Consider the following 21980-nt stretch of genomic DNA (forward strand, 5'->3'; position numbering starts at 1 on the left):
CCTAGAGCTCCATGGCACGTGCCTGTGAGATGTCAACGCACTGACAGTGGACAAAATGCATCCAGATGGAAACACTTGACAGAGAGGACTTCTATGCAACAAGCTTTTACAAATCAATAATAAAAAGCCAACAACCTAGTAGGAAAAACGGTCTAGTTGAAAAGGCAATGCCTTGGATGGGCAGTTCGCAAAAAAAAAAAAACAACAACCAAAAAAAAACCACTGAGGGACAGGCAAGTCTCATCCAGATCAAACGAGGATGAGAATGATGAGAGTCATTACAATTTCACTGGACAGGCCACATCACGGGGCGGGAGGGGGGGGGGTGGGCAATGGACAGATCCCAGAGCCCTTACTGAAGTCCGTTTGGCCAAATCTTCCTTAAAGTACTGTGCCTGTACTTCAGTCCAGCGAGTCTTCTGCCGGGAACTTGCCTATGAATACACTAGTCCTAGTCCACATACGGGGCTGGGCATGAATGGCCACTTTTCCTCTGCCCTGTCCTGGGTACGGCAGGGACAAAGGCCCAGAGGCTGGAAGTTTGCCTTGCCTGGAGAAGAAAGGAGGTGGAAGGCCAGCTTGTGCCCTCTTTCCCTCCACCCATCTACCTAAAGGCAAGGCTCTGTGGGCCTGGACAGCCAGATCCCACAGCCCTCTTGGGAGCAGTCGTGGCTCCTGCCAGGTCCCCCAGGCCATGCACCCCTGTCCTACCACACCCTACCCCGCCCCACCCAGTTCAAGGCCTGGTACTTGTAGGGGTTCATGGAGCGAACTCAGCAAAGGCCAGACGGGCAAAGTGGTCTGCGTGGGGTCACAAAGGGTCAGGGAGGATGTGGTCCTGGGCTGCCTCAGGCCCCAGGGGCAGCAGGGCCTTCCAAGCTTCGGGTCCAGGGTGCTAACAGGGGCGGGGCTTCTTGAATGAATTGGCGGGGATGGATGATGGTTCGGTGAGGCTTCTCCTAGGCAGGCGGCGGGCGGGGCCCAGGGGGCTTCCTGGAGGAGGAGGCAGGCAGAGCGCCCAGACATTTGGGAGGATTAGAGTGCCTCGTTCAGTCCCCAAAGACGCGGGCTGCGCGGGAGGCGGAGCGGGCGGCGCCGAGAAACAGCGGCTGCGGGCAGGCGGCGGGACCGAGGGAAGCTGAGCCGGCCGCCACCGCCTAGCAGCCCTCCAGCCGTCAGTGCGTCGGTTCATCTGTGCGTTCTCCGCGGATCGCGGCGGGTCCGGCGGCCGAGACCATGCAGCCGCGCAGCGAGCGCCCGGCTGGCAGGACACAAAGCCCGGAGCACGGCAGTCCGGGGCCCGGGCCGGAGGCGCCGCCGCCGCCACCGCCGCCGCAGCCGCCGGCGTGAGTGGGCCGAGGGTCTGGGGACCGTAAGCCAGACCTGGGGCTGAGTGGGTCCGGAAAGGAGACAAGGAGGGGCGCGCGCCGACCCTGGCAGGCTGCCCGGAGGAGGCAGCCTCTGCGCCCCGCAGACTCGGCCGGCCGGTGGAGGGTACAACTCCTCCTCCGTTTATCGCGCACACAGAGACCTGGGACAGGACGTCCAGAGGTGGCTGCTTCCCGGAGGCTCTGTCCTCTCCCGCCGCCCTTGAATTCCGGCTGCGCTCTTTAGACTCAGGCGGCTTGTCTGCAGGATGCGTGTTGGGGGGGGGGGGCGGGGAAGAGGGGCGGGTGGAGCCGCTCCGGAGGGTCAAGTGAGGTCAGGCCTGATGGTGGGCATAGGGGTCTTCTTCAGAGCTGTCATACAGCATTAGCCAGTTTCGCTTCATGCACGTCCTGTGTGCCCAGCTCGTGCGGAGGACACTGGACTCATGGGAAACAGGAACGGTGGCCGGTCACCAGACAGAAGAGAACCTGGTCCCAAGGAGGGCAGAGGAAGCCTGGTTCTTGGGAGAGTCACAGGCAGAGGGGGTCCTGGTTCTTATGGGTACACCTGGGCAGGGGGGAGTGTGGTGCCAGGAGGGTCCCAGCAGAGGAAGCCGTATAGGCCCGACAGTCGACATCAGGTGCGTGACTGAACCTCACACTAGGAACAGGGACAGGGCAGTTTTGCTGGACTCCAGGGAGGCTCCCCGTATGTGAGGAAAAGTTGAGGAGGGTGGTCCCTGATGGAAGCCAGGTACGGGCTGCTGGACGGAGGGGTGACCTCCTGGGCGTCCTGGCCCTGCCCGAGGTTTCAGGGGTGGGTGGACAACTCCCTGCAGAGTGCACCCTGACCTGGCACTACCCACCTGCAGCCCAGAGGCAGAGCGTGCGCGTCCTCGGCAGGCCCGGCCCACGGCCCCCATGGAGGGTGCAATGCAGCTGCTGAGCCGTGAAGGCCACACTGTGTCCCACAACTCCAAACGGCACTATCACGACGCCTTCGTGGCCATGAGCCGCATGCGGCAGCGTGGCCTCCTGTGTGACATCGTCCTGCACGTGGCAGCCAAGGAGATCCGAGCACACAAGGTGGTGCTAGCCTCCTGCAGCCCCTACTTCCACGCCATGTTCACAAGCAAGTACCACCACATCCAGTCTGGGCACTTGGGGGGCTCCGCAGATCTCACAGGGCAGGGACCGGCCTGACCCGCTGTCCCCACAGATGAGATGAGTGAGAGCCGCCAGACGCACGTGACGCTGCACGACATTGACCCTCAGGCCTTGGACCAGCTGGTGCAGTTTGCGTACACTGCCGAGATCGTCGTGGGCGAGGGCAACGTACAGGTGAGGGGGCCTCATCTCACAACCCACGGCACCTCTCCTGGGCCTCGTGCCTCAGCTCCCGGTGTCTTCTCGTGCCTCTCCCTGTCCCTCAGTGCCTCACGTCCCGTTTCTCCGTCCCTCTTCCCCTGGCTCTCTCTCATCTCACCCCACAGACTCTGCTCCCAGCTGCCAGCCTCCTGCAGCTGAATGGCGTCCGTGACGCCTGCTGCAAGTTCCTGCTGAGTCAGCTCGACCCCTCCAACTGCCTGGGCATCCGGGGCTTTGCTGACACACATTCCTGCGGTGACCTGCTCAAGGCAGCACACAGGTACGTGCTGCAGCACTTCGTGGATGTGGCCAAGACTGAGGAGTTCATGCTGTTGCCACTAAAGCAGGTAACGTGCCAGCCGGCATACAGCCTCGACCCTGACCCAGTCCCTAGACCCTGGACCCCAGACCCCGTCCTTAGACCCCTGGCTCCCTTCATCTTGGCCCTTAAGACCTGGCCCTTTGCCCCCCTCCCCCCGCCCCCAACCCTTGTTCCCAACCTCTGACCCACGCTCCAGGCTCACGACCCATCCCCTGACCAAGCCCCACAACCTCATCCCCATTTTCTGACCCACCTAAGCGTTCAACCTTTGACTTCTGATCCCATCCTGCCCTGACCACATCCCTGACTACAACCTCTAGTCCCTGGTTCCACATCCCCAGGACTGCTCTGGGCCTAGGTCCCCAGGAACCAAATCTGTGGCTCCTGACCTTGCTTGGCTCCTTCTCATAGGAACTCTGGGCTCCCTATCAGACTCTCCCTCCCAGGCACCTTCAGGGCTCCATGGGCCCCCAAGACCCTCCCCAGATCTCAGGTCTGAGGGTCCCCACCTCCAGGTGCTGGAACTGGTCTCCAGCGACAGCCTGAACGTGCCTTCGGAGGAGGACGTCTACCGTGCCGTCCTGAGCTGGGTCAAGCATGACGTGGACTCTCGGAGACAGCATGTCCCAAGGGTGAGGCCAGAGCCTGGGGGGGCCCAGTGTACCCGGGAGGGGCTGCACAGTGGCTGAGGGCCTGGGTGCACCTGGGCTCTGCCGTGTCCAGAGACCCTTCACAGGAGTGATGCAGGCACGTGTTTCAGGAAGGGTCCAGGGTGTCTGAGAGTGAGTCTCTTCACTGGGGCCTGCCCCCTGACCATGGCACCCCTGCACCCCCCAGCTGATGAAGTGTGTGCGCCTGCCCCTGCTGAGCCGGGACTTCCTGCTGGGCCATGTGGATGCCGAGAGCCTGGTGAGGCACCACCCTGACTGCAAGGACCTGCTCATTGAGGCCCTCAAGTTCCACCTGCTGCCTGAGCAGAGGGGCGTTCTGGGCACCAGCCGTACGCGGCCCCGGCGCTGTGAGGGCGCTGGCCCTGTGCTCTTTGCTGTGGGTATGTTCACCTATCGTGTCCCCTGGTTTCCAGGCCCCCACATCACCTCCTTCTCCCCTCCCATCCCTGACCTATGCCTTCTATCTGTAAGCCAGCGCAAGCCTACCCCACGTTATATTGGTCACATCCTGCACCCACCCCACACCGGCTCCTCTTGTCAGCCTGCGGAGGACCCCGAGTGGTGTGACCCGCTCACCAATCCCCACCCCCACCCACCCTTCGAGCCCCCATACTCTTGACCTTGACCTATGCTAGAGACCCCCAGCCCATTGCCTCCCTGGGGCCCCTTGTCCTGCCCTGTCACCTCCCCATCCCTAGGTGGAGGGAGCCTGTTCGCCATCCACGGGGACTGTGAAGCATACGACACACGCACTGACCGCTGGCACGTGGTGGCCTCCATGTCCACGCGCCGGGCCCGGGTGGGCGTGGCAGCAGTTGGGAACCGGCTGTATGCCGTGGGTGGGTAAGTGCGGAGGCTGGTCTGGGGTCAGGGGCTCAGCATATACCCGCTGGGCCAATCCTGACCGGCAACGGACCCCTCCCCTAGTTACGATGGGACTTCAGACCTGGCCACCGTAGAGTCGTACGACCCCGTGACCAACACCTGGCAGCCTGAGGTGTCCATGGGCACAAGGCGCAGCTGCCTGGGTGTGGCCGCCCTGCATGGGCTCCTGTATGCAGCTGGTGGCTACGATGGGGCCTCCTGCCTCAACAGGTAGTGGCCGGGGTCAGGGCCGGGTGGCCTCTTGGGGTTGGTTTGGCTGTAGGTGTGGCTGCATCAGGATTGCAGAAGTCATGCCTGAGGGGAGCAAAGGGGGATCCCACCTGACTCGAGTCACCCGGTGCCCTGGGCTTCTCCATCTGCACCAGCCCAGCTGCCCTTTCTTTTCCTCTCAAGTTCTTCCCAGCAGCCCGGGGGCTGGGCCCATGTGGACACTTGCCCAGGGTCTTTCAGGCAGCCAGCCAGTGGCTCATGCCCACCCAGAAGGCCTGTTTCTTGCTGCAGTGGGATTCTGGGGTCAGTCTCTGTGACTGCCCAGCATGGGACTGTAGTCATTCCGTAGGGGAGGGCAGGTCCTGGAACCAGGGCAGCCTTTCTGCCACTGCTCAAGGTCAGTAGCAGACCTGGTGTCCACAGTGCTGAGCGCTATGACCCTCTGACGGGAACATGGACGTCCATCGCTGCCATGAGCACCCGGAGGCGATACGTGCGTGTGGCCATGCTTGGTGGGTGACAGAGCCTGCTTTGTGTAGTGCCCACACCCCCACCCCTACCTGCCCCCACCCTGAGGACCCCACATGTAGCAAGCACGCCATGGGTATGTTGACTCTCTGCAGATGGGAACTTGTACGCGGTGGGTGGTTACGACAGCTCATCGCACCTGGCAACTGTGGAGAAGTATGAGCCCCAGGTACGAACCCTCACATTGATCTCCCTTTCTAAGAGCTATTTGAGGTCATCACTCTGGTCACCCACGTCACCCAGAGGGTCAACCCTCTGCATCCCATCCCTTTCGCACAGATACCCTGCCCCGGAGTAGGGGTCTGCGCTGTGGAGAAGGGAGGCTTGTGGTGGGTCTGCCCCCAGCCACTTTCCTCAACCACAGGTAAACGCGTGGACCCCCGTGGCTTCCATGTTGAGCCGACGAAGCTCAGCAGGGGTGGCCGTGCTGGAGGGGGCTCTCTACGTGGCCGGCGGCAATGATGGCACCAGCTGCCTCAACTCTGTGGAGAGATACAGCCCTAAGGCGGGTGCCTGGGAGAGTGTAGCACCCATGAACATCCGAAGGTGCGCCCGCCCCTCCTCCACAGCCCGGGGGTCGTCACCACCACCTACCAGCGCCTGGCAGATAGGTCTTAGGGCCTCACCCCTGTGGGGTGTGTCGACCCCTCCCATCTGTAACCCCCCCCCCCCCGCCCCCAGCTCCAGGTCCCCGCCCCCAGAGGCTCCTCCCCTGGCCCTGCCCCCAGAAGTTCCGCCCCTGGCCCCGCCCCCAGAAGTGCCTTCCTGGCCCCGCCCCCAGAAGCTCCTTCCCTGGCTCCGCCCCCAGAAGCTTTTCTCCTGGTCCCGCCCCCAGAAGCTCCTCCCTGGCCCCACCCCCAAGGCTCACCACCCCTACCCTACCCCCACGCCTCTAGGAGCACCCACGACCTAGTGGCCATGGACGGCTGGCTGTACGCGGTGGGGGGCAACGATGGCAGCTCCAGCCTCAACTCCATCGAGAAGTATAACCCGAGGACCAACAAGTGGGTGGCCGCGTCCTGCATGTTCACGCGGCGCAGCAGCGTGGGCGCGGCGGTGCTCGAGCTGCTCAACTTCCCGCCGCCCTCTTCACCCACGCTGTCCGTGTCGTCCACCAGCCTCTGAGCCGCCGCGCGGATTGCACAGAGACCCAGCCCCGCGGCCTCCCACATGCCTTAAGCCCCAAGGGGTGGCCCCAGCGCCTCGTGTGTCGGGGGCGGGGTGCTCGACCCCCACTGGGAAAGTCCTGCCCTGTGTGTCCCTGTCTCTCTGCGTCGAGGCTGTCCATTTCCGTGTTCGTTCCTCAGTGTTTGTGTGTGTACCGTTTATTTACTTAATGGTTGGTTTATTCATTGTTTATTGATCGATGAGCAGCGCAGCACCCACCAGTTTACAGTTTCCCCTTGAAGTGTCCTGTGTCTCTGGGACCAAGCTGCCTTCCCCTGAGTCCTGCGGCCCCACTGGGGGCACCAGGGAGAGATGGGTCAGGGGTGAACTCAGACTCTGCAGACCTAGATGGACTGAGGGGCAGATGCAGAGCAGCAGGCCAGGGTTAGTGGGGTGGGGGCTTTCTGCGCAGGTGCAGACCCTTCCAGCCTGGGCTTTGCACACCACCCCTACCATGCCCAGCCAGGCACACTCCCAAGGAAGTCATGAAGCAGCAGGCTTCCTTCTCGTGGGCATGGTGTCTTTTCTGGATCCTGCACTGAGCTGAGCACAAGCGTGCCACAGACCCCACACAGCAATATGAGCCAACTTGAACAATAAACATGTTTCTTGGGCTCTGGGGGCTTGAGGCTGAGTGTACATCTCCACCCTTTGGGGTCCTGCCTGGAATGACCGGGAGGGCGCGGGGACAGGCGTGCGGCTGGGTGAGGCTCTGCGCTGGCAGCTGGGGGCTTTGAGGCAGCATCGTCACATCCAGGTGGGACAGGGAGGCGATGTTGTGGACAAGCACCCAGCCAGGAGTGTGGTTTGCTGTCAGCACGGTCTGGAGAGGCCTTCGTGGTCCCATCTCATCATCCCAGGCTCTGGAGAGGGGGGTGGGTGTACACAGCATTACCCCTGCCTCACCGTGATGGTCCTGGGGACACCCAGGAGGTTTGTGGCCTCCTTTCTGGGCATTGGCCAGGGACGGAGAGGTTGCGGGAGGGTCCTGGCTTCCCCTTCCCTGAAGTTGCACACTCCTGTTTCAGCAGCTGGGAGTAAGCACACACCCCCTTAGTCAGTGGTGACTCAATGGCATTTGGGTGGAAACAGGATGTGTGCTCTCAGTGGGGAGGGGTTGTATCAGGCAGGGGAGAGAGGGGGGGATCCTTGGGCTCACGGAGCTCCAGCCCCAGGCAACCCCAACCCGAGTGTTGGCAGGCCACATACTCATAAACCAGGCCTTTGAGGCGACTGCTGTACAGACTGGAGGCCAAGATGGGTGCTCTTGGCTGGACCCCAGGAGAAGACTCTTCCCACCCCCCACACCCCTACCCCCACCCCAACTCCAGCCTAGCCTGTGTGTGTGGAGGACCAGGTCAGAGAGCTGAAAGCTTGGGCCCAGGGAAGGGTGGGTCCCTCCCAGAAAGGCTCCACCCTCGTCCGGCCCTTAGGTATAGGGCAAGACTTCCCAGAGCCCCGCCTGGGAGGCGGGACGTGAGGCTCAGTACCGAGGGACACAGACCAGTCGACCTGTTCCACTGGGGCAAGCCACTACCGCCGCCCATGGGGAACAGCCACTGCGTCCCTCAGGCCCCTAGGAGGCTCCGGGCCTCCTTCTCCAGAAAGCCCTCGCTGAAGGGAAATAGGTGAGGGCGGGGGGGGGGGGGAGCTCAGCCTCAGCCACTAGGTCACAGGGTGTCCCTCAGTCTGCCTCTGGGGCCAGGCTGTGAGCCCCACTTCACTTGTCCCCAGAGAGGATGGCGCAAGGAAGCTGGCTGGCCTGTTTGGCACCGAGGCCGGTCCTGACGGGGACACCACTGCTGACAAGATCTTCTACTACGTCCCCGGGACGGTGAGCAGGCGGGTGGGCGTGTCCCAGCTCACGGGGGTGCGGTGGCGGTGGTCTCCGTGTGGCTGTGTGTGCCTGTCCTATCTTCGCTCAGCCCAGGGTCTTACCCCCTCAGCCTGGGGGGGGAGTCAGATCCCGAGTGAGGTGAGGAAGCAGACGCTGCCCCACCCTAGGGAGCTCATGCGGCCGAAAGTCTGAGTGGAGAGCGAAACTGAGAGACACTGAGTCAGTGGGGCGAGGGAGCACCGGGCAGGGGCGGGCCACAGGCGGGGCCTCCGGGAGTCTCTCTGCTACGCGGGAGGGGGCCCCAAGGTCAGGCTGTCCACTCAGAACCGTGCCTGTGGTGTCTGCCCACCCCCAGGACTTGGGCGCGGGACAGCACGTCCAGGCATATTCGAGATGGACCAAGCGCATGTATCTATGTCGCCGCGTGGGCGCGGGTGTCACGGTGGTGGTGTGGCTGTGAACCCCCACCCTCTGTCATTACTCTGAGAGGAAGAGGCTTTAGGTGAACAGTGAGCCAGCCTCTCACCTACTCTGGACCTGTTTCTCCCAGGGGGTATCTCGGCAACCACTACTGCCTCATTCCACAGCAGCCCACTGTGCCCCGCCCCCCCCCCAAGGCCACACAGTAGGGATGTGGCTCCCGTGTGCTAGGCCCGCCTCTGAACTGAATTCCACCCCCTCTCACCCTGCCCACCTCCTTGAGGCTAAGGATTAGCTGAGTGGGGAGAGACCCCAAGCCCTCTTCCCCAGCTTGGATAGCATTGGGTAGGGGTGAGGCTCTGCTATGTGCAGAGACCCCGGCACATGAGGGAAATGAGCCTCCAATTTCTTGGGAGACATAGAAGCAGTAACATTTGTGACTCTGGGCCAGGGCCCACGCCCTGCATCCCTCTGTCCTCGCACTGCCCCTTTGAGGCCTAGCAGCTGGCGTGGGCTTCCAGAGCTCACCTTTCCAACGTGTTCCTCTCAGGCTGGGAAGCCCACCCCTGTCCCCTCTCTTGCCCTCTGTGATCCCGGGGCTCTCCGCAGGCAAAGTGCTTGGCTTGAGAAACCATGCTGCCTCAGAGAAGTGGGCAGGGCACTCTGTCCAGGGTCTGGCTGGGCTGGGCTGGAGTCCCTCCATGTGGTCGCATCTCAGACCTCGACTCTCTCTGTCCCAGCCTGGGACACATCATGTGACCCTGGTGGAGTCACGTGAGGTGTGGTGGCCCTGGTGGTCCTCTTTTGCCAGGACATAGCAGGAAAGGGGACCAGGCAGGTTGAACCTACAAATGAACCAACCTTGCCACAGCTATGAGCTAACTCCTCCCTGGGCCCTAAGGCTGGGCCCGGGCCACAGGGACAGCTGTGTGGCCCTTCCTGCTCCATGGCCTAATTTTCATGGGTCCCATCCCTGAGCTGTTCCCCACACTGGGTGTGGGTACAGGAGGCCCCACCCAGAGTCAGGGAGGCCAGGAAGCCGTGAGCCTGTTCACATTCCTGGGCTTGCCCAAGGGGTGGCTTAGCTTGGCCGGGACTCAGCAGCCTTTGAGACGGCCCCTGCTAGCACCCAAATGAAGCATGGCCCCAACTCGCCCCTGAGCCCCTAGACCTCAGCCCTTCCAGCCAGGGTGTCAGGTCAACACCCATCCCTATCCGACTCCCAATCTGATGATTAACCCCCCCGACTACAGAGGATCCCCTGTGTGCCAGAATCAGCTAAGCGTGTGTGGGCACTGACAACCCCTCCCCTCAACAGACAGGCACTGAACCTCCAGCACATCCCAGGCTTGGCCTAGGCCCTGGGGATACAGCAGTGGGCAAAATAGACAAAGACCCCATTCTCTTGATATTCCCATCCCTGTGACAGAGCCAGATAACAAGTAAAAGATATGATAAGTCAGATGTGGTGGCGTTAAGGAGAAAAGTAAAGGAGGAAAGGTGTGCAGAGGGATCAGGGAAGGTTACAAAGTTACCCAGGAGGGATCTCCTAGAGAAGGTGATATCTGAGCCAAGTCCTGATGGGTGAGAAGAGAGTTGGCCTGAGTAGTCCAGGCAGAGGGACAGCAAGTACAAAGGCCCTGAGGCAGCCTGTGCCTGATATGAGAGAACAGGACTAGAGGAGGGGGCAGATCACAGAGGACCCTTTGAGCCATTTCCAGGACCTTGGGCTTCTCTGTGGGTGAGGTTAAGGGGCCCGCCGTGGCGTGCCAAAGCTGTCGGCACAGACTCTCAAGGGCTGATCTGATGCATCTTTTTCCAGCTCCCCAGTCACTACCAGTCCCCATGCTGGTAGTTTGAAATGGGCCATGGTGGGAGTATTTACATCGAAATCGCCTCCCCCACTTTGTAGAACCAGGTATTAAATATTTACAGCCAACACTACAAGCATGGGAGTGTTTCGAGCACCGTCTCCGTCAGATGCCCCCAAACCCCTCTGACCGACAAGTCTTTGGAGGCTGAGTAACTGACACAAGGGTACGCAGCTGAGGAAATGTCTAAAATGAGGGTTGGATCTCCGCTGAGTTCAGACTTCCCTGTCTCTACCACTGGGCCATGTAATTTTATGACTGGCAGGCAGTGTTCGCTCGGGTGTGTATCTTCCCACTACTTCCACGTTAAGAAGCTGTGAGTGTGTATACGGTTCTGTACCTATGAGCGATGGTGTGTGTGTGTGTGTGTGTGTGTGTGTGTGTGTTCCTAACCTTTGTATTGTGTAACTGTAGGGGTGTGTATGGGCGGGGCAGCTGGTCCCAGGTCAGGCCCCCTCCCCTGAGCTCTGCTCCCCGCAGGACATCCCAGATTTGGAGAGCCAGCGAGAAAATCTAGAGCAGCCGTTCCTGAGTGTGTTCAAGAAGGGGCGGCCGAGGGTGCCTGTGAGGAATCTGGGCAAGGTTATACACTATGCCAAGGTCCAGCTGCGATTCCAGCACAGCCAGGTGGGGCCAGGCCGGGCCGAGCGGGGAGGGGGCAGGGGTGCTCGGGTACCAGCCTGGGGCCTGACCCCCAGCCCGTCACACCGGCAGCCCTGCTCTCCCCCAGGACATCAGCGACTGCTTCCTGGAGCTGTTCCCCTCTTACCTGTACTTCCAGGCCCACGGTTCCAAAGGACTCACCTTCCAGGTGCGGGGAAACAGGCAAAGGGCGGAGGCTAGGGGTAGAGGAAGAGAGCAGCCTCCTGGGAGGCGGGCATCCACGTCCCACTAGGGGTCCCCCAGCCCTCCTCTCCCCCACGTGCTCTGGCAGGGGCTGTTACCACTGATGGAGCTGAGTGTCTGCCCGCTCGAGGGATCCAGAGAGCCTGCCTTCCAGATCACAGGTGTGTGGGGGGCGTGAGTGGACCTGGCCCCCAGGAGGGACCTCTAGCTGGGGCTGCTCGGGGACCTCGGTCTGGCTGAGCTTCAGAACAATGGAGGGACCCTGAGTGCACTGGGGGATCCTGGCTTTTCCTCCAGTGTGCCCACGAGCGTTTGCTGGGCAGGGGTGCAAGGTAGCGGGTAGGGGACCTCCAGGGCTGTTAGTGGCCGATGGTCCCAGACGGTGTCACAGGCTCCTCCTGTTCCAGGCCTTGGGGTGCCCACGGATCCCTTGGGCAGGGCCTTCCCTGTGGGCTGCTGGCCCAGCCCACTCCACTCCTCCACCCCCAGGCCCGCTGCCTGCTCCCCTTCTCGTGCTCTGCTCCAGCCAGGCTGAGCTGGGCCGCTGGCTGTACCACCTGGAAAAGCAGATGGCCCTCGCGGGAGGGCTGCAGCACTGCCACTCATCGCCCCCGCAGGTGAGTGCCAGGAACCCCCACCCCCCTTTCCATCCCCCCTGCGCCCACACCCTCTGCCTGCCCCCGACCCCCCTCCACTAGGGCCTCCCTGAGGACGAGCTGCCCTGGACTCTGCAGCGCAGACTGACCCGGCTGCGGACAGCATCGGGGCGTCAGATGGTGGGTAGTGCCATCTGTGCCTCGAGGGTCAAGCTTCAGCATCTGCCTTCACAGGTGCGTGGGAGGCGGGGGGGCCCAGGGGTGACAGGAGATGGGGCCACAGGGATGAAGACATGGGGGCACAGGACGGATGGGAGGGGGAATGGAGGAGGGGGCAAAAGACGGGGGGGGGGTGAGGAACGGGGTCCAGGCCCTCTCACACACTGGTCGAGCCCCCCCTCTGCCTTTGACTCCCTTGCAGGAACAGTGGGACCGGCTCTTGGTCCTGTACCCGACATCACTGGCCATTTTCTCTGAGGAAGCAGATGGGCTTTGCTTTAAGGTGGGTCCCTCCCCACTGTGGACCTGCCCCAGGGAGACACCCTGTGTGTGGGGGTGGGAGAGGGCAGTGGCTCCGGAGGAACCTGTATTTCGGGGCCTGTTGGGACAGAGTGTGCTGGCCCCACCCACCTGGCCCGCTGCCCTGGTCAGTCTGGTCTCAGCTGTGATGTGGCTAAGGAGGGACCCCTGCGTCGGACCCCTTATTATGCCAGAGCATCCTCCACCACCAGCAGGACCGTCACCGAGGCAGGGTGCATGGGGGCAGAACCCCTCCTGGGAGGCACTCTTGTGTTGGCCCCCAGTATCTCTGAGAGGGGCCTATACCTCCGAGCGGACATTTTCCAGTGTGTGTGTGTGTGTGTGTGTGTGTGTGAGGGTCCTCTCGAGCTGGAGTGTGTCTGTCACGTGTATCACAGTAACCTTCTACCCTCAGTCACTGAGGAACGTACAGGGGTCTCCTGCATGATCCCTCCCACCCTACCCCCAGTCTTAATAGGTGACCCAGGGGACCAGTCCCCAGAAGCATCCATCTGTGCCTGCCATTGGCTGATGGAGGCCCTACCCAGAGTCCAGGGGTAAAGGTATCCCTCAGGAGAGACGGGGAGCACTGACCTCCCTCGGGGATGCCAGCCGCAGCCTGCCTTGCCCCCTGCCTGTGCTCTGAGGGCCCAGCCCGGCTCTGGAGGGCGAGACAGAATTATGGGCCCAGGCAGAGGCACAGGGGCTGCACCCACCCCAGACTGAGGCTCCGTCTTTCATCACTGCCCCCACAGGGGGAGCTCCCACTCAGCGCCATCCACATCAACCTGGAGGAGAAGGAGAAGCGGATCCGCTCTTTCCTCATCGAAGGTGGCTGGAGGCCTGGGCTGGGAGGGCGGGCACGGGCCTCCCGGGTGCCCCAGCTCTTCAGTGGGGCCTTGCGGGGGGCTTCTGTTGCCAGGCCCCCTCACAGTGTCCGTGTGCTAGGCCGTCTCATCAACACCATTCGCGTGCTGTGTGCCAGCTACGAGGACTACAGCCATTGGCTGCTCTGCCTGCAGACGGTCTCCCACGGGGACGGAGCTCCCCCACCGCCTGGCCCTGAGAGCTTGCCAGGGCTGCGGGTGTCCTCACAGGTGAGGGGCCAGCAAGGCCAGACGCTGCACCCACCTCTCAGGTTCTGGGCAGAAGGGTGGGTGGGGAGGGAGAGGGGTCCCGCTGTCTGTCTCACCTCCCCTCTGCCTGCCCCCTGGTGCCCAGGTCCTGGGTGGTGGCCGAGGCTCACTCTCCTCAGATGGACGAACCAGCTGGGGCTCAGGGTGCCCAGCACCCCCATCCACGCACACCAGCCACTCTCTCCCTGAATCCTCAGTGCCGTCCACCACAGGCTGCCCCGCCCAGCCTGTGCCTGTGAGCATCTGGGAGTGGGGAGGGATAGGCAGAAGAAGGGGGCAGGGAGCCACGAGGACAGTTTGTGTTGGGGAACCTGGACCCCCATGGCACCCCGTTTCAAGCAGGACCCTAGTTCCCCAGGGGAGGAGACTCAGACTGAAGGGAACTTTGTGCAGCCTCATGGGGTTGAGTGGGTCAGGGCCCTAGGGAACCTTCTGGAAGGTCTTTGGTCCCCACAGGACCAGGCCAACCCAGGCGGCAGCGGCACCAGCAGGCAGAGGGCAGAGCCGAGACGGAGCAGCAGCAGTCGGTCACCCAGGAACAAGGCCCGGGCTGAGGGGCCCGGCCCGGCCACCGCGTTGTTTTTGGACCTGACCAAGGTGAGCCCAGCACGCTGACCCAGTTCTCCATCCCACCCTTCATCTCCCTGGCCTCCATTTCTCAGGCCCGGGTGGCCCTGGAGCCACCTAGAGGCCTTCTTGCTCAGAGAAGGGAGGACTCAGGCCACCTCCTCTTCAGGAAACCTGTCCCTCTTGCCTCTTGCCTGCAGCTGAGCAAGCACAGCCCGGAGGGCAACCCCGAGGCCCGAGACCAGCCTCCGGAGGCCCCACGGTCCCCGCTCTATGCTGATCCCTACACACCACCTGCTACCTCCTACCACAAGATCGCAGATGTCCAGGGCCTGGATGAGGTCAGTTCCCTGTGGGGGATGGAAAGGGCCGGATGTGTCCACAGGCTGAGGTCCAAGGCATTTCGGGGACAGGGATCCCTCAGCTCTACCGAGGTTCTGGTCCAGAGCCTCAGGTCACCACCCCTTTCTTGCAGTTCCTCAGCGCGATGCAGAGCTCACTTGGACCCGAGTCCTCGAGCGCATTCCCCTCGGTCCCTGTGTCCGTGCCTGTCTCTGACCCCAGCTCTGGGCTCTCCGGTCCCCACTTGCTCTCCAAGAAGGGAGCCCTGCAGCCGCGAGCCTCTCAGCGGCACCGAGGCTCTGTCCAGGGCCAGGGTCCACCACCCCCAGACTCCCCTCAGCATGTGAGTAGCAGCACCCACCCCTGCCGGGCAAAGGGTTCTGCAGGGAGGTGGAAACAGCGTGTGGCCTCGGGGACCCTGGGGGAGCAGGACAGACGGAAACGGGGAAGATACGGCAGGTCAAGGACAGGAAGCAGCAGCAGGCTGGGGGGAGGCTGTAGGAAGGGTAGATGCGGGAGGAAAAGGTAGGGGTGGGATCTGGCAGATTCGTGGGCTGGTCTCCAAGCGTCCTTCCCCAGGGCTCAGATCTCAGACTTGTGGTTGGGGTCCCCAGGTCTCCCCTGTGAGAGAAGTCTCACCTGACCCCCTGCTGCCTCCCTCAGGTGAGTGAAGGCCCTTGCCTCTTTCTGAAGGGAGCTCTGGGTGTTGCTTCCTGAAGGCACATGCATCTCTGTCCCCCCCCCCCCCCAGCAGGTGGCCATCCCCTCAGGAGCTCTGACAACATCGGGGACAAAGCTTCATCTCCTTCCCACAAGCGCTGGCCCCGCGGAGCACCTGAGGCTGGTGGGGGGCTCATCCAGTGGATCTGATGGCCCCTGGGCCGGCTGGTTCTTGGGACTACCCGCCAGCATTAACCCGGGAGTGGGGGTCTGCAGCAGAGCTGGGTCTTTCTTTGTAGGGCCACAGGCTGACCAGCATCCAATACCTGAACGCCATCGAAGGCTGAGTCAGGGTCTGACCCCAGCAGGGTGCAGGGGTCTCCAGAACTCTGAGGTTCCCTGGGCTCTGGAGGGGCCAGGCAGAGGGCCTCATACCGAAGATGGCCTGGTGACACTGCTCAGGTCAGACACAGATCAGAGCAGGATGCATGGAGGGACCAAACTTGAACCATTCCTCCAGGGAAGACACGGGGAGGCCACTTGGTGCAGGCTTTACCTGGGGGGGGAGAACAGCGTAGGTGTGAAGGCCAGAGGGCTGAGAAAGAGTAGTGAGGGTCAGAGCACGTGAGGTCAGAGAGCACAAGGGTAGGAGGTCAGCGAAGTCTGAGACATCACGAGCAGAGGCAGGAGGGTGTTCCGGGCAAATGTGAGTGGACTGCGGCCGGCTGGGAGAAACTGACAAGAGACTAAACAAGAAAGATAAAGATTTTATTTGTGCTGCGTGTCCCCGCGTTTTCCACTCAGCAGCCAGAAGTCCCCTGTCCTGGGGACCCTGTGCACACGCCGACCCGGCACCCCGCTTGGTAGCCTCCGTTGCTTTGCCGCCACCAGCCTCCCACCCACGTTCCTGCCCCATCTCTGGCTCCACAAAGCCCCGGGACAACCCCAAATGTTCAGTCCCTTTACCTGACACCACCATACTCTGCCCCTGTACCTCGTCCAGGGTGCCCCACAGGAGGGGCTCCAGCCTCTGCCCTACGGACCCTCACCCTGCTAGGGCCGCCCTCCTATAGGCCCCTGTGGGTTCCTGCTCACGGTCTCAGGAGCCCAGAAGGCCTTGGCCACACGCCCCTGGGGTTCAGGGGTCAAAGAGGCCTCAGAGGTTTTCACTACCCCAGTCCACTTGTAAAGAGGGCAGACAGTCTCTGGGACACCCCCCCCTCCACCTGAAGGCCACCCAGTCTCCTCGCCCTTGCCCCCTGCCCGGATTTCCAGCTGCAGCCTTGCTGCTGCACTGACACCTTCTAGTTTCCAACACTTTGTCCTGCTTCTCACCCCAGCTCACCAAATGAAACATAGGACACCCCGTTAAATTTGATTTCAGATAAGCCACGCGTAATTTAGTACAATCTCCAATACTGCATGTCTGAAATGCAAGTTTCACCGGACACCCTATGTTTTTATTTGCTAATCTGGCCACCTTACTAACCAGCTCCTTGCTCAGCCCTACCCACCCAGCCTTCCAGAATCTCCCTCTTTCCAGGTGTGGAGCACAGCCTTGGCCTCAGCCACTGGCTAGACCTTTGGGTGGAATCCAAGGGAGCCAGGACCGAGGACACTGGCTCCTTCCTAGATGCCATAGGACACAGGGATCAAAGGGCAAGACCTGAGGCGGCACCTCGTCCTGAGCCCCTGGGGCCACTTCTTTGTCCTGTGTCTTCCTGGACCAAGCCTGGATCCTACCAGCTGGGGCTGGGGCTGCGGCTGCGGCTGGGCCTGCGGCTGCGGCGCCCCTGCCCCACGTGCCGGCGGAAGTAGTGGATGGCGGAGATGGTACCGATATTGGCCAACAAGACTGCAAGAGAAGCACGAGAGAGCCTCCTGAGTGCCGGCTGCCTTCCGGTCTGGCCACTGTCTTCTATCCACATGGCCTGGCCCTCAAAGGGCAGGAGGAGGCCAGCGGAACTAGGGGTGGGTCGGGGAGAAATCTGTGCCTCTCCACGCACCCCTCATCCCTGCTGGCCCGGCAGCTGAGACTGGACACCAGCTGTCATCCTGGGCACCAGCCCACTCCTCCCCCAGGGCCCCCAAACCTGTTTTCCAGGCGTCTGGGGTGTGCAGATCTGATGTTCTCACAGCCCAGGTGGCAAAGGCTACGAACACCAGGCACATGTCATTCTGGCTGAAGGTAAACGAGGTGAGAGGCTCCCGGGGCTCTCCTAGGGAAAAGAAGCATGCTCTGTGCTCCGGCTCCACCCAGGCTCGTCTGTCCCAGACACGCTGTCTGAGTCACTTCTTCCGTGTAGTACCCCGTCCCAAGACACAGGGTAGTGTGTGGCGCAGTTGAGTCAAGCTGACCTCAGCAGGATTTGCCGCTGGGGTACCATTTCCTGGTTTGTAAAATATCTTGCAGGGAAATGTGAGAGAAAGTCTATTGAGTGCCCGACCCAGCAGGCAGCAAGGCCTGAGCGTGAGCTGTCCCGGTGTCTACTGTGCTAGAGGCCGGGGGCACGGCACTGCTGTCATCTGGGCCCGGATACAGAATGACGGTCGGTGCAGAGACAAGTTCCTGAGTGGCCGTGGTGTCTGGCCTAATCCACCCCACCTGGACTGTGTCCTGGGATGGCCAGGAGCTGGTCCTTCCTTCCCGGATCATCCCTAAGGCCCCCCTAAGGGCTCATGACCCGGGGTCCTAGCCTGCCCCTCCCCAGCAGCCCTCCTGGCTGAGCTCTCTGGACAGTACGTTCTCGGGACCTGGACAGCCCCGGGGCCCATGCGACACTCACCTGCTTGGCTGAACTCTCTGGACAGTACGATCCCGGGACCTGGACAGCCCCGGGGCCCATGCGACACTCACCTGCTTGCCTGACTGCCAGGCTGAGTGGCTCTGCTGTGACTGGGCTAGGCTCTGGTGAGGTTCCAGACCCCACTCCCCAGGGGACCGACCCGGAGGGCTCTGTGGCCTGCAGCTGGAGAAGGGCAGCCAGCTCTAGCACGCCCCCTGACACGTCCTCCCCAAGGAAGTGTTCATAGGCCTCGGGGATGGAGATGGGCACGGGGTCTCCAGGCGGACAGGCTGGCACAGGCTCAGCTTGTGGGGGGTGGGCCACGGAGCGGCCCCCCCAGTGCCCTGACCTCTGGGCTCGGCGGTCCTGGAAGAAGAACTCGCACGTGTCCGGCCACTGTACTCCGGCCAGCGCCTGGTCAGCTTCTGCCGCCTCCACGGCATCTTTATCCTCCTCCTCAATAGTGTCACAAAAAAAGAACTCGTAGGCCTCTGGGAGGGTCACTGCAAAGCTGCTCCTGGGCCTAGACCCCACAGAGGCAGAGGGGGGAGGGGAAGGCAGGTGTTTGAGGATCCGAGGCTGGGGGGACCGGGGCCCGACTGCCACGGCATCCCAGCCTCCAGGCCTGTCTCGGCCCCCGGCTGCTGTCCTGGGAGGCGCGGGCCGGGCTGTGGCTGGTGAGGGCGGGCCTGAGGTTTCTCCCAAACCTGGCTCCTCGGGGCTGGGCACGGCCATGGAAAATCGCACTCTCTTCTTCTTGGGTGCTTGAACAGAGCCTGGTGGGGGGGGCTCCCCCGAGTGATGTCCAGGGGAACCTGCCGAAGGCTCCCCTCTGGGTTTCTCTTGGTGTCCTCCTGGAGACACAACAGAGCGCAAACACAGCCTGGCCACTGGGGCAGCCTCCACCTCCACCAAGTCAGGCCCAGCCCGGGGAAGGGGAGCAGGTGTAGACACACCTGCATCGGATCGGGTCTTGGAAACAAGGTGAGGCAGAGCAAGTGTAGATGAGTCCTCCTCTGGCTTAACCACTGGGCCCACCACAGGTAGGTCCATGTCCAGTCTAGACTTGGGGGCAGGTATAGACAGAGCCATGTCAGGTTGAAGCTTGGAGGCGACTGTAGACGGAGCCACATCTGACTTAGCTTCGGAGATATCTGGATGAGTCTCCTGGGCAGGTGTGGACGCGGTGTGTGGCTCGGCTCTGGGGGTCATTCTGAGTGGGTCCGTACCTTGCTCGGTCGTAGGGACTGGTGTAGACAGACCCAAATCTGTTCCTTGCTTGGTCATCTGCGCAGGCGCTCCTGCAGACTCTGGACTCAGTCCATTCTGCCTGGTTCCTGGTGTCTGCTCTGCTGTTCCAGCCGAGAGACCCTTCCCCCTGGACCCAGCCAGACCAAGGTCCTCCTTGGGCCTGGCCTCAGCAGGCAGCAGGGAGCCCAGGTGGGTGGGAGCGGAGCCCGGAGTATTCGAGCACCGGCCCCCCTTGGCTCCGGCCGCGTGCCTCTTCTTCCGGCCAGGGCTGCGTGGCGCGGCTCCAGGAGTGCCGGGGGGCCTCTGGGGAGCAGTGGCGCAGCCGGGAGACTCGGGGCTCTGAGGAGACTCACCAGGGGGACTAGGATCAGGGTCCTGGGGGGCTGGCCCCCGCAGAAGTCTCTGCATCTCGTCTCTGGAAGACGCTGGCCCTGGGAGCGACGAGCTGTGACCTAGAGGGGCGGCGTCAGATGCGAGGGACGGCAAAGCTTCTGACTGTGCGGACGTGCCGGGCATCTGCTGATCAGCCCCCGGGGCCAAGACAGGCTCACGCCAAGACCTGCTGACCAGTGGCCGGGCAGCGGCCTTGTCCTCCTTCTTGAAACCAGGCCAGGCCCTCCCCCCAGCAGCCGGCTGCCCCTCGAGGAGGGGTGGAGGCCCAGGGGGACTGTGGCCACTGCTGTCCCCTTGGTCAATGTCACTGGACAAGAGCTCATCCGCAGAGGCCAGGCTGGCCTGCGGGAGGCCACACTCTTCAGTCGTGGCTGCAAACTCGGCCCAGTCCTGGTCACTCAGCTGGATGCTATACTGGAAGTTTTCCATTTCAGGTCAGCAGAGGCGCTTGAGCAGCACAGCCTGAGGCTAGGTGGGATCTTCACGGACCCGGGCCCCGGACACAGGCCAGCATACGCTGCCACCACCCTGCCCAGTCCCCGGGGTGCCCCCCACCTCCTCGGCTCGGGGGCCGGCACTCCATCTATGTCCTGCAAGAGAGCAGAAAAGGGAATCCGGAGGGAAGCTGAGCTGCTGTCAAACCTGACCTTTCCTCCGAGTTAGAGAACGCGTGGCTCCCGCTTTGCCTGCTTCCAAACTGACCCCTGATGATAACCGTGTAATGACATACGTTACATTCTGCAAATCAAATAGTGAGGCACACTAAGAAAACAGGGTTCCTTGTGTTTGAATTTTTGTCCCCAGAAGTGGTTTACGTCTCATCTTTGAGCATTTTCTGTGCAGCTAGGTCAGCCTCACCTTCTCCAGCTTTCCTGCAGAACGGTAGGTACCAAAGTAAACTTCATACAGCAAAACCCATTTCAAGGGTCACTCACTGGGAGTCAGTTCACGTGGGGGATGGTCAACTCTGGCCTGTCCCCACGGGCCCACGGTGGCAGCTGGCCACGGAGGGGGGGTGGCAGCGTCCAGCAAGCGACCAGCCTTTGGGGATGACCTTCCACCATCCTTGGCTGGGACAGGTTTCCGGGCTTCCCCTGAGTTCAAGGTCACTCTAGTGCTGGCCAGAGCCCACTCAGAGGTCACCAGGGAGCACCTGGCTCTGCCCCTTGCTTAGGCAGGAGGTCACAGAGCAGAAATGAGCCTCCTAACTCCCAGCGGGTTACTGGAGCCATCCTCAAGGCCTGCGTCCCTGACCCAGGCCTGCCCAGCTAGCAGAGCCCCCTCGTCTGCCTCATCTCTGTGAACAAAGGCGACCCCAACTGCCTGAGAGCCCCTAGTGTCTCAGCCTCCTACGGGAGGTGACCTTTGACCTTTGGCCAGCCACCACCGCACCCTGGGAGGTGGGAGGTCACTCTGGTCAGGCCGGTGCTGAGATGAAGATTCCTTGAGACCAGAGCATTGTGGCTTCCTGACCCACTGAAATGTCCCCTCCTCTCTGGCCCTTGGGGAAGTCCCTCTGGGGCTGTCTGACTTTCGGACTTCTTGGGGTGGGAACAAGGGACTAACAGTGTCATACCTGGGACCCTGTGGCCAGCCAGGGCAGTGGAGCTGGGCGTCCGAGCTGCCTGTCCCAGAGCGGCATGGTGCTGGGCTCACCACACAGGCCCCACCCCCACTGCCAAAAATACCCCATCCCTGTGGTCACATGTCTCCTGCCAGCCGTCAAGGTCCAGGCCACAAATAGATGGCATTTGAGGGGCCTCCAGCTACGTGAGGGACACCTTCCTGGGCAGGTCAGATGCTGGCCAGAGAATGCGAACCTGCAATCAGTTCTGCACGGGCCTCCTCTTTCCCAAGCTGAAGGCCACACTGCACTCTTGGCCCGGGCTGACTTTTCCTCTTAAAGTGGCCTCACCTGCTGTGAACCCTCCCCCCTGCCAGCAGCGCCACCCCCACCTCCCACCAGCCCAGGCCTGTCTGGGTCTTAGGGCCTTGCCCTGTCGTCTGTGTGGAATAGAGAGGGTTACTGAGTGATGATAAAGGGGAAATGACCTTTCCAGAATGTTCCTAGAGATCCTTTGGAGGTGGGCCGCTGATGACTGGGTGTGGAATAGTGGAGCGAGGTGTGCACCTCTCTCCTTCGGCCTCCAGAGGGTTACTGGCCCCTTCCCAGGCAGCACTGTTGCACCTGCTGGTGGGGGCAAAGGGACAAGTGGGGCCACTGAGGGCTCTTGGTAG

At 62.1% G+C, this 21980-nt stretch overlaps 3 protein-coding genes across 6 annotated transcripts; 2 read left to right on the top strand and 1 right to left on the bottom strand.

Annotated features, from left to right (window-relative positions):
* Nucleotides 1-1138: 1138 nt before the first annotated feature.
* On the top strand, nt 1139-7132 carry KLHL17 (kelch like family member 17). Of its 2 annotated transcripts, XM_030326914.1 has the most exons (12): nt 1139-1346; nt 2240-2499; nt 2587-2708; nt 2861-3082; nt 3573-3689; nt 3895-4108; nt 4427-4571; nt 4656-4823; nt 5247-5335; nt 5447-5520; nt 5716-5897; nt 6248-7132. In XM_030326914.1, the coding sequence occupies exons 1-12, from the start codon at nt 1237-1239 to the stop codon at nt 6474-6476; spliced, it is 1932 nt and encodes a 643-aa protein (XP_030182774.1). In that variant the 5' UTR covers nt 1139-1236; the 3' UTR covers nt 6477-7132. The 2 variants fall into 2 exon arrangements, with proteins under 2 accessions (XP_030182774.1, XP_032450060.1); XM_032594169.1 differs by lacking the exon at nt 1139-1346 and having other exon boundaries at nt 2203-2499.
* An 860-nt stretch (nt 7133-7992) lies between these two features.
* Nucleotides 7993-16089, top strand: PLEKHN1 (pleckstrin homology domain containing N1). 2 transcript variants are annotated; one of them, XM_030324600.1, is made up of 16 exons: nt 7993-8146; nt 8253-8352; nt 11127-11273; nt 11377-11457; nt 11581-11653; nt 11982-12109; nt 12191-12322; nt 12510-12590; nt 13363-13438; nt 13556-13704; nt 13829-13978; nt 14200-14340; nt 14511-14651; nt 14786-14995; nt 15267-15315; nt 15407-16089. In XM_030324600.1, the coding sequence occupies exons 1-16, from the start codon at nt 8064-8066 to the stop codon at nt 15520-15522; spliced, it is 1857 nt and encodes a 618-aa protein (XP_030180460.1). In that variant the 5' UTR covers nt 7993-8063; the 3' UTR covers nt 15523-16089. The 2 variants fall into 2 exon arrangements, with proteins under 2 accessions (XP_030180460.1, XP_032450061.1); XM_032594170.1 differs by lacking the exons at nt 7993-8146; nt 8253-8352 and having other exon boundaries at nt 11161-11273; nt 11361-11457.
* PERM1 (PPARGC1 and ESRR induced regulator, muscle 1) lies at nt 16064-21606 on the bottom strand. 2 transcript variants are annotated; one of them, XM_030324598.1, is made up of 4 exons: nt 21319-21606; nt 18170-20332; nt 17406-17531; nt 16064-17167 (listed from the first exon to the last, which is right to left on the bottom strand). In XM_030324598.1, exons 2-4 carry the CDS (start codon nt 20169-20171, stop codon nt 17052-17054), a joined length of 2244 nt encoding a protein of 747 aa, XP_030180458.1. In that variant the 5' UTR covers nt 20172-20332; nt 21319-21606; the 3' UTR covers nt 16064-17051. The 2 variants fall into 2 exon arrangements, with proteins under 2 accessions (XP_030180458.1, XP_030180459.1); XM_030324599.1 differs by lacking the exon at nt 21319-21606 and having other exon boundaries at nt 18170-18952; nt 19055-21280.
* Between the last annotated feature and the right edge of the window lie 374 nt (nt 21607-21980).

Source organism: Lynx canadensis, chromosome C1 (assembly GCF_007474595.2).
Source record: "Lynx canadensis isolate LIC74 chromosome C1, mLynCan4.pri.v2, whole genome shotgun sequence".
NCBI classification, from domain to species: domain Eukaryota; kingdom Metazoa; phylum Chordata; class Mammalia; order Carnivora; family Felidae; genus Lynx; species Lynx canadensis.

What these genes read in the sequence shown, in the direction of transcription:
- KLHL17 (XM_030326914.1), top strand. Translation starts at nt 1,237, where the DNA reads ATGCAGCCGCGCAGCGAGCGCCCGGCTGGCAGGACACAAAGCCCGGAG. An exon ending in CCCTGTGCTCTTTGCTGTGG is followed by an intron (nt 4,109 to 4,426) that starts GTATGTTCACCT and finishes CCCCATCCCTAG; the next exon opens with GTGGAGGGAGCCTGTTCGCC. An exon ending in CGGCTGTATGCCGTGGGTGG is followed by an intron (nt 4,572 to 4,655) that starts GTAAGTGCGGAG and finishes CCCCTCCCCTAG; the next exon opens with TTACGATGGGACTTCAGACC.
- PLEKHN1 (XM_030324600.1), top strand. Translation starts at nt 8,064, where the DNA reads ATGGGGAACAGCCACTGCGTCCCTCAGGCCCCTAGGAGGCTCCGGGCC. An exon ending in GGCTGCGGGTGTCCTCACAG is followed by an intron (nt 13,705 to 13,828) that starts GTGAGGGGCCAG and finishes CCTGGTGCCCAG; the next exon opens with GTCCTGGGTGGTGGCCGAGG. An exon ending in TGTTTTTGGACCTGACCAAG is followed by an intron (nt 14,341 to 14,510) that starts GTGAGCCCAGCA and finishes TCTTGCCTGCAG; the next exon opens with CTGAGCAAGCACAGCCCGGA.
- PERM1 (XM_030324598.1), bottom strand. Translation starts at nt 20,171, where the DNA reads ATGGAAAACTTCCAGTATAGCATCCAGCTGAGTGACCAGGACTGGGCC. An exon ending in CCTGGCAGTCAGGCAAGCAG is followed by an intron (nt 17,532 to 18,169) that starts GTGAGTGTCGCA and finishes TCTTTTCCCTAG; the next exon opens with GAGAGCCCCGGGAGCCTCTC. An exon ending in CCCAGACGCCTGGAAAACAG is followed by an intron (nt 17,168 to 17,405) that starts GTTTGGGGGCCC and finishes CTTCTCTTGCAG; the next exon opens with TCTTGTTGGCCAATATCGGT.